The following is a 10,509-nucleotide window of genomic DNA, read 5'->3' on the forward strand; positions in this document are numbered from 1 at the left end:
AGCTCAGGAAAGACCACAGAGATTCCCGGTAGCTTCCATGCAGCTACTGTGACAAGGCTGGTAACTGATTATCTAAAGCCAGGAACAATGAGCTGAAGTCACAACCGAGCCATTGTTGTTACACAACTCCACATGGTGAAGCAGATACACTTACCGCAGAAACTCAGCGAATACAAACTCGCTGCGCTTCCTCAAGTTGCTGATCGATAAATTCTGCCATCTTCTGCTAAAGTTTTGTCCGTAAGTTAAGGTTTACTTTCGAATAATATTTTAGCAAACAATTTTAACGTGTGTGTAAGGAGTCGTGTACGGATGTGCGATTTAGCCACGACGGTCACATCTCATTCAGACCAGTAGTCATGAAAGTTTTCATTTTAATATTTTCCCACTAATACATAGTTCCTTTATCATTTATCATATCAGTTCATTTAACATTTACAGTTTTACTAATACATGTTATAACGCGTTATCATCTAAATACGTTATAAAGCAACGGGGTTTCCCCCTAGCGGTCAAATCGGGTTACTGCGTTCATTTATCTACTAAACAGGAAAACACACTGAAAGAGGAAAAAAAAACAATAAATGTTTATTTAAAATTTTATTTCAGTCAGAAAATACATGACATTATTGTTGCAAAATACATTTTAAATACATCTTTATGATCTATAAGCTGTAACGTTTCCCCCAAACTTTCACCGGTACAAAAATCCGCAGAATTAAAAATCACAGTTGAGCTGAATTTAATTTCTAATCAGTTTTTAAAAAACACAACTAATAGATTAATCTCATTATTAAATAATACTTTATCACCATGCATCTAACACACCAGATTTTTAAGTTATAAAAGTTTTCTGATTAAATATCTTGTAGGCTAAATTTTACAGCTTTTGTTCTTTTTTCCATCAAAGCTCAGACGCTTGCATGCTGTTCGACAGGATTGAGTCGATCTATTATTATGTAATCACCACTGAGGTTTTTAATGTCTTGAAAGCAACACTTTTAAGACTTTAAGCAGGAGAAGATAAACAGACTGAAACACTCAAGTGGTTTTGCTGTGAGGTAAGAATCGGGTGAACGGCTCTCACACACCCAGAGGTGAAAAAATGTTGACGTTTCACAGAGCTGAAGAAGACGAGTGTTTAAAGAGACGCTGAAGAGAATCACACAAAATACACAAAGATCTAAAAACACAACTTAAAACACTTAGAAGAAACTTGAAACACATTTAGGATTCTTTTACTATCAAGTTAATTTGTCTATGAAATAAAACATTAAATGTCAAGTGAGGGTGCACAAACTTTTGCTCTCCTCTATAAACGCAGCTTAAAATGTCAGAAGATTATGGACACAAAACTCTCCCTCCGACAGTGGAGACTTCTTCCATGAACGTTAAATAAACATGTGGTTACTGAAAACTTCCCGTGCGTGTAGAGCATCGGCCATATGAGTCCCTGTTGCTATGGTAACCATTTTAATATAAACCCATGCAGAGTATCTTCACGACCGTCCGAACTGCTGTTTAAGAAAACTACTCAACACGGGCTGACCAATCAGAACACAGGATTCAGCAGCACTGTGGTAAATATGGCATCATGGAGATTTATGGTGAACCGTCACAGCTTACGTAGAGACTCTGACGGGGGATATTCACTCTTTTGTTGTAGGTGTCTGCTGAAGAGAGAAGAGAAAAAAAAGAATGCGCAGTAAATTAGAGAGTAAGCGCAGAGATATTTGAGGCATGAGGCAGGACCAGATAGGCCAGTAGGCGTTTATACCTGCAGCTCGTCCGTCATCGGTGTCGGTCCGAGGATCTCCTGACAGCTCCTGTACACACGCACCAGGCAGTTCAGCCTCGGCTTGGAGCTCTGAGAAAGCGAGAAGAACGCAAACGATTAACGTTTCTCCTCAAAGCTTTACATCATCAAAGTCGTGAATGTTGCACGTTATGTCACTAATCCCCAGAACAAACTGCATCGACTATTTATCAGCTATAGCTCAGCTTTCAATACTATAGACCCCATCAAGCTGGCTTCTAAACTCATGGACCTCGGCCTGAATTCTTCACTCTGCAACTGGATTCTTGATTTCCTCACCGGCAGACCTCAAGTGGTGAAAGTAGGCCAGTACACCTCCAACTCCATCACCCTGAACGTAGAAGCCCCACAAGGCTGTGTCCTGAGTCCCCTGCTCTACTCTCTCTACACACATGACTGCGTATCTTCCCACAGCTCCACATCTATTATCAAATTTGCTGATGATACTGTGGTTCTGTGCCTAATTCACAACAATAATGAGATCGCATACTTGGATGAGGTAGAGAAATTAACATCATGGTCCCGGCTCGAAAGACACCAGCCTGAGGCAGTCGGAAACCCTGAAGAGAGACTTCAACACCCTGGTGGAGACGGTTCGCAGCACAGCGCCCACGGCGAGGATCATCGTGACCGGACAACGTACCAGCGAGGAATTGAAAGGTTCAGTAGACTTTTCGCTTTTAATGAATGGCTTCAGTCATGGTGTCAGGCTCAGAATCTATTCTTTGTCGATAATTGGAATGTTTTCTGGGAGTGTCCTAGGCTGTTCTGAGCTGACGGCCTGCACCCCAGCAGAGTTGGAGCGGAGATCCTCTCGGACCACATCTCCAGGGCGCTGCACACCTTCTGACTGGTAAACTACGCTTTAAATTTAAATTTCAACAGCCATCCTTCACCTCAACACATTGACACAAATGCACACATAGCTCACCCCATAGAAACTGTGTCTGTTCCCCGAGCAGTGAGATTCAAAAGTAATTATGTGAGAAGTTCTCGAAATAATCTTACTGTAATTAGACCAGAAAAATGCCAAAGAAACAAACAAAAACAGCTCCTAAAGTTTGGGCTTCTGAACATTAGATCACTTGCACCCAAAGCACTTATTGTAAATGAAATAATCTCAGAAAATAGCCTTACTGCACTCTGCCTTACCGAAACTTGGATTAAACCAAATGACTACATCGGTCTAAATGAGTCTACACCATCAGGATATATCTATAAGCACGAGCCTCGTCAGACTGGTCGTGGAGGTGGTGTCGTCACTATTTTAAGTGATTACCTTACTGTTACCCAGAGAACACAGTATAGATTTAATTCTTTTGAAGTGCTCGTCCTTAATGTTACACTATTGCACATGCACATGAAAAAATCCCTGATGTCTCTTGCACTAGCGACCGTGTATAGACCACCAGGGCCCTACACCGATTTTCTTAGAGAATTCACAGATTTTCTTTCTGACCTATTGGTTAGCTTTGATAAAGCATTAATTGTAGGAGATTTTAACATTCATGTCGACAACACAAATGATGCGTTAGGACTCATATTCATGGACTTACTAAACTCACCTGGCCTTAAACAAAACATCACTAGAGCAACTCACCGTCGTAATCATACACTAGATTTAATAATATCACACAGAATAGATGTCACTGATATAGATATCATTCCTCAAAGCGATGACATCACAGACCATCCATCCATCCATCCATTTTCTACCGCTTATCCGGGGCCGGGTCGCGGGGGCAGCAGTCTAAGCAGGGACGCCCAGACTTCTCTCTCCCCAGACACTTCCTCCAGCTCTTCCGGGGGAATACCGAGGCGTTCCCAGGCCAGCCGAGAGACGTAGTCCCTCCAGAGTGTCCTAGGTCTTCCCCGGGGCCTCCGCCCGGTTGGACATGCCCGGAACACCTCCCCAGGGAGGCGTCCAGGAGGCATCCGGAACAGATGCCCGAGCCACCTTAGCTGACTCCTCTCGATGTGGAGGAGCAGCGGCTCTACTCTGAGCTCCTCCCGGGTGACTGAGCTCCTCACCCTGTCTCTAAGGGAGCGCCCAGCCACCCTGCGGAGGAAACTCATTTCGGCGCCTGTATCCGGGATCTTGTCCTTTCGGTCATGACAAAAAAATGCTCATGACCATAGGTGAGGGTAGGAACGTAGATTGACTGGTAAATAGAGGCTTCGCCTTGCGGCTCAGCTCTTTCTTCACCACAACAGACCGGTATATCGACCGCATCACTGCAGAAGATGCACCGATCCGCCTGTCGATCTCCCGCTCCATCCTTCCCTCACTCGTGAACAAGACCCCAAGATACTTAAACTCCTCCACTTGAGGCAGGAGCTCTCCACCAACCTGAAGTGGGCAAGCCACCCTTTTCCGGTTGAGAACCATGGCCTCAGACTTGGAGGAGCTGATTCTCATCCCTGCCACTTCACACTCGGCTGCAAACCGTCCCAGTGCACGCTGAAGGTCCTGATTTTAGGACGCCAACAGGACAACATCATCTGCAAAAAGCATAGACGAAATCCTGTGGTCCCCAAACCGGACTCCCTCCGGCCCCCGACTGCGCCTAGAAATCCTGTCCATATAGATAATGAACAGGACTGGTGACAAAGGGCAGCCCTGCCGGAGTCCAACATGCACCGGGAACAAGTCTGACTTACTGCCGGCAATGCGAACCAAACTCCTGCTCCGGTCATATAGGGACCGGACAGCCCTTAGCAGAGGGCCCCGGACCCCATTTTCCCAGAGCACCCCCCACAGGTCACCACGAGGGACACAGTCGAATGCCTTCTCCAGATCCACAAAGCACATGTGGACTGGTTGGGCAAACTCCCATGAACCCTCCAGCAACCTGGCGAGGCCGAATTCTCCTCTCCAGTACCCTGGCATAGACTTTTCTGGGGAGGCTGAGGAGTGTGATCCCCCTGTAGTTGGAACACACCCTTCGGTCCCCCTTCTTAAACAGAGGGACCACCACCCCAGTCTGCCAGACCAGAGGCACTGTCCCCAGCCTCCAATCGACGTTGCAGAGGCATGTCAACCAAGACAGCCCCACAACATCCAGAGACTTGAGGTACTCAGGGCGGATCTCATCCACCCCCGGTGCCTTGCCACTGAGGAGCTTCTCAACTACCTCAGTGACCTCAGCTTGGGGGATCGACGAGTCCACAACTGAGCCCTCGACCTCTGCTTCCTCAATGGAAGACATGTCGGTGGGGACATCACAGACCACTACCTCATAATATACACACTACCTGTAGAACAGACTAACTGTGTCTCACCACGTTATCGACTCGGTAGAACTATTACTCCGACCACTAAAGACAGATTCACAAATAACCTGCCTGATCTGTCTCAACTTCTTACTGTACCCTTAAACACAAACAATATAGATGAAATTACTAACAGCATAGGCGCTAAATTCACTCGCACATGACACTGTTGCCCCAATCAGATTACAGAAGGTTAGAGATAAAACGCTTGCACCTTGGTATAATAATCATACTCACACACTCAAGAGAGAAACCCGTAACCTCGAGGGAAAGTGGAGAAAAACTAAATTAGAGGTTTTTAGAATTGTTTTTAGAACTATAGACAGGCTCTAAAAGCTGCCAGGGCTGAGCACCTGAGCAAACTCATAGAAAATAACCAGAACAATCCCAGGTTTTTATTTAGCACAGTGGCTAGATTAACAAAACACCAGAAATCTGAACACACTATTCCATCACAGTTCAGTAGTTAGGATTTTATGAGACTCTTCACTGATAAAATCGAAAGTATCAGGAATAAAATAGGTGACGCTCAATATATGAGAGCAACAGTGACCCAGTCTCACCTAAGGCTCTAGACACACAACTACATTGGTTTGCATGTACAGGACAGGAAGAGTTAGATAAGCTTATTACTAGAGCTAAATCAACAACTTGTTCACTAGACCCCATTCCAACTAAATTACTGAAAGAAGTGTTAAATAAAGCTGATGAGCCTCTTCTTTATATTATTAACTCCTCGGTTATGTCCCTAAGTCTTTCAAGTTTGCAGTTATTAGGCCACTCATCAAAAAACCTAATTTAGTTCCAAATGAACTATCAAATTACAGACCTATTTCACACCTTCCGTTTATGTCTAAAATACTTGAAAAGGTTGTGTCTGTTAAACTGAGCTCCTTCTTACAGGAGAACAATATCCTCGAAGAGTTTCAGTCAGGTTTCAGGCCCCACCATAGCACAGAAACTGCACTTGTGAAAGTCACAAATGACCTGTTCTTAGCTTCGGACCAAGAGTGTATGTCACTATTAGTTCTACTTGACCTTAGTGCTGCATTCGACACTATAGATCACAACATTCTCCTATATCGTTTACAAAATTACACAGGTATTCATGGTCAAGCTTTAAGTTGGTTTAGATCCTACCCGTCTGACCGATACCATTTTGTAGAATTAGATGGTAAACCCTCCAGTTTACTACCAGTTAATCATGGGGTCCCTCAAGGATCAGTTCTAGGACCTCTGCTTTTCTCGATATACATGCTTCCATTAGGGAACATTATTAGAAGACATGGAATTAGTTTCCACTGCTATGCTGACGACACACAGTTATATATCTCATTAAAACCAGATGAAATAACTAAACTGTCCAAATTAACTCAATGCCTTAGAGAGATAAAAGACTGGATGAGCTGTAATTTTCTGTTATCTGTTATTAAACTCTGATAAGACAGAAATACTACTTATAGGTCCAAAAACCAGTACACAGAAACTCTCACAATTTAACTTGTATTTAACAATTTAAGTATTGTACAATTTAACTTTTAATTGTAATGCATTACTAGGTGGTTGTCCTGCATCTTTAATAAATAGGCTACAGTTAGTCCAAAATGCAGCTGCCAGAGTTCTCACTAGGACAAGAAAGTATGACCATTATAACCCCAATTTTATCATCTCTACACTGGCTACCTGTTAAGTTTAGAATTGATTACAAACTGCTGCTACTTACGTACAAGGCTCTTAACGGTTTAGCTCCCACATATCTAACTAGTCTTCTAACACGTTACAATCCTTCACATTCTCTGAGATCACAAAACTCAGGACTTCTGGTAGTTCCCAGAATATCTAAGTCTACTAAAGGCGGTAGAGCGTTTTCTTATTTAGCTCCCAAACTCTGGAACGGTCTTCCTGATAGCGTTCGGGGCTCAGACACACTTTCCCAGTTTAAATGCAGATTAAAAACTCATCTCTTTAGTCAGGCGTACACATAACACATCCCATTATACTGTGCACTATTACACTAGACTTGTATGCACTAGACTTGCATGCATGCATGCATGCATACATACATGCATATATACATGCATGCATACATACATACATACACTGAACTATATATATTAAGAATTTTTATTATATTAATTCTTTATACTACTCCTTATGTTTACCTTCTGTTCTATGTTTATGTTCTGTAAAGCTGCTTTGAGACAGTGTCCATTGTAAAAAGTGCTATACAAATAAACTTGAATTGAATAATTGTCTCTCTCTGAATGTGAGCAAAACTAAAGAGCTGATTGTTGATTTCAGGAAGAGACAGCAGCAACCCTATACTCCTCTTATGATCAGCAGGACCCCTGTGGAGAGGGTGAGCAGCTTCAAGTACCTCGGTATATAGAGTTATATATCGTTGCTGTCGGGCGGAAACCTTGTATGTCCAAATTTGGTCAATTTCATATTTTTTCATATATCGATGCTATTGGTCAGTCCCCACGTGGGTCTGTTATTTTTATAAGTTATTAACCAATCTAAATTCTTGAAAATAGCTTGAGCGCAAATCTCTTAACTCCATTGGACACTTCAACTGTCCACCTCTTCCTCACTCCGCGGGAGAGCTTCGCGGCATATTTCTCCTCAAGAAGAGTCGCAACGAATCAACACGTCTTCTGAGGTAAATGTCTTCAAAACACTGGGCCCAAAGAAAAAAAAATCTTGACCCCTGCTAGTTCTGGAGCTCAACTGAGGACAGGAATTTAGCGCAAGACAATCCACTGCAACGCGGGCTAAACCCTGTGCACTGCAGATATGGTACGGCGTTTTTTTCATTTCCTAAAAATTAACGGTTTTGGAGATACGAGGATTCTGCCCGACAACGACGATATGCTCTATATAATTGTGCATGTGACAAATAAAAATCTTGAATCACTACATTTAACTTAATGCACCATTTCTTACCTATGGCTCATAGGGTACAACATTACAGTGTATTACATCATCATACAAGAAGTAACCAAATGTATTGGCACCCTAACCTCTATTTATACAGATTTGATCATTTTTATCTGATCATATTTGTCCAAATCCACTTGCAATGAACCAAGACAGGGATTCATCAGATTGACTAGATGTAGTTTATGCTTGACTCTTGCTCACTGACGCAAGTGTGGCAGTCTGAAGATGTGTAGACATTAAGCTCCGAGCTCACGACTTTCTCACAACCCTCAGAAGCTCAAAGGCCTAAACAATAATCTCAGTTCGCAAGGGGGATAAAAATTTATTATAATTAGTAGATAAGAATCAGGAAACCAGCTCTCACACAAGTGTGAAAGAAGTGTTAAGAGAGATGAATAAATAAATAAATAAATAAATAAATAAATAAATTCAAGAAACGATTAAAACCAGGAGACATGACAGGAATGCATGGGAGGAATCTTCAGAAAAATACATAACGAGATCCAAACAAAAAAAATCAGGAAAAAAATTCTATAATTTTGAATGTTCTACTATCAAGTAGTATTTTTAATAAACAAGTAATATCTTTATTAATTAAAAAAGTAAACATTACATGTCAAGTGAGGGTGCACAAACTTTTGCCCTCCACTATAAACCCAGAAGATTATAATGAATCATTGATTATGTTTTGCTGTATACAGAGTTGATTATTTTCCTGTAACCGTACATCCCCGTGTGTTTTATGAAACTGATGGTATATTAATGGTAGTTTATTCATCCTGTCCATCGGAGTCATGACTGAGTGGAATAAATACAAACCTTGAAAAGAGGAACAACGCTGCTGACTCCATCAGACTCAGCAGGATCCTTCAGCAGAATGCAAAGGTAATAGATGATCGTTTGCTGGAAATAAAACACAATTGAGAACCTCATTAGAAGACATGGGATTAGTTTCCACTGTTATGCTGATGATACACAGTTATATATCTCATCAAAACCAGATGAAATAACTAAACTGTCCAAATTAACTCAATGCCTTAGAGAGATAAAAGACTGGATGAGCTGTAATTTTCTATTGTTAAACTCCGATAAAACAGAAATACTAATCGGTCCAAAAACCAGTACAAAGAAACTCTCACAATTTAACTTCCATTTAGAGGGCTGTACTGTTACTAGTAGCTCGACAGTGAAAGACCTGGGTGTTTATTAGACAGCAACTTGTCTTTAACAAGAATCTAGTTCATGCATTCATGACCTCTAAACTGAACTATTGTAATGCATTACTAGGTGGTTGTCCTGCATCTTTAATAAATAGGCTACAGTTAGTCCAAAATGCAGCTGCCAGAGTTCTCACTAGGACAAGAAAGTATGACCATATAACCCCAATTTTATCATCTCTACACTGGCTACCTGTTAAGTTTAGAATTGATTACAAACTGCTGCTACTTACGTACAAGGCTCTTAACGGTTTAGCTCCCATGTATCTACATAGTCTTCTAACACGTTACAATCCTTTACGCTCTGTGAGATCACAAAACTCAGGACCTCTGGTAGTTCCCAGAATATCTAAGTCTACTAAAGGCGGTAGAGCGTTTGCTTATTTAGCTCCCAAACTCTGGAATAGTCTTCCTGATAGTGTTCGGGGCTCAGGCACACTTTCCCAGTTCAAATGTAGATTAAAAACTCATCTCTTTAGCCAGGCGTACACATAATACATCCCATAATATTGTGCACTATTACATCAGACGCTAATATTATGAACAGCAGCTACGTTAATTCCTCTCCACTGCTTCTCTTTTTGTACCCATCCTGAGGCATCCAGAAATTGTATCAGCTCCGATCGTCTTCCGTGCGATGAAGATTTTGGACCCTCACTGAGATGAGTGCAACTCTGTGAGAATCCTAAGGCATCTAGAGATCTACCAGCTCCAGTTAGACTGCTATACTAAAGAGGAGATGTGAACTCAGTGGTTTTTTACATCATTACAACATTTATCAGACTGTATATTTATAATCACACCCCCAGTGTCCCCCAGGTGAGGATGAGGTTCCCCTTTGAGTCTGATTCCTCTCAAGGTTTCTTTCTTTACTATCTAAGGGAGTTTTTCCTCCCCACAGTCACCTGAGTCACCTCAGACTTGCTCACTGAGGATAAATACATACACATTTAAATATATCTAATATTAATCTTGAATTTTGTATTATATTAATCTTTATATAATTCTTTATATTAACCTTTTGTTCTATGTTTATGTTCTGTAAAGCTGCTTTGAGACAATGTCCATTGTAAAAAGCACTGTACAAATAAAAATAAACTTGAATTGAATCAGATTCTTGCACATGTAAATCCTGACATGCCCTAAAGGTGGGTGGGGCATCCTCTCTATCTGCCCTGTCAATCATCTGTCAAGCCAATCACGATCATTACATTTCTGGCATTTAGCAGACACCAGAGTGACTTAAATGTTTTTTTATTT

General features: G+C 41.6%; 1 protein-coding gene across 2 annotated transcripts in view; it reads right to left on the bottom strand.

Annotated features, from left to right (window-relative positions):
• Positions 1-570: 570 nt before the first annotated feature.
• Positions 571-10,509, bottom strand: part of pigh (phosphatidylinositol glycan anchor biosynthesis, class H) — a 14,009-nt gene continuing 4,070 nt past the window's right edge. Inside the window, exons 3-5 of one of the 2 annotated variants that reach the window (XM_060866092.1) lie at positions 8,852-8,935; positions 1,778-1,867; positions 571-1,670 (exon numbers count right to left, since the gene is read on the bottom strand). In XM_060866092.1, the coding sequence (XP_060722075.1) occupies positions 1,650-1,670; positions 1,778-1,867; positions 8,852-8,935 (195 nt within the window). In that variant the 3' untranslated portion in view covers positions 571-1,649. Of the gene's footprint in view, positions 1,674-1,777; positions 1,868-8,851; positions 8,936-10,509 lie in introns of both variants that reach the window. The other variant, XM_060866091.1, reaches the window with a different exon arrangement.

The sequence above is a fragment of the Tachysurus vachellii genome, chromosome 3, assembly GCF_030014155.1.
Source record: "Tachysurus vachellii isolate PV-2020 chromosome 3, HZAU_Pvac_v1, whole genome shotgun sequence".
NCBI lineage: Eukaryota > Metazoa > Chordata > Actinopteri > Siluriformes > Bagridae > Tachysurus > Tachysurus vachellii.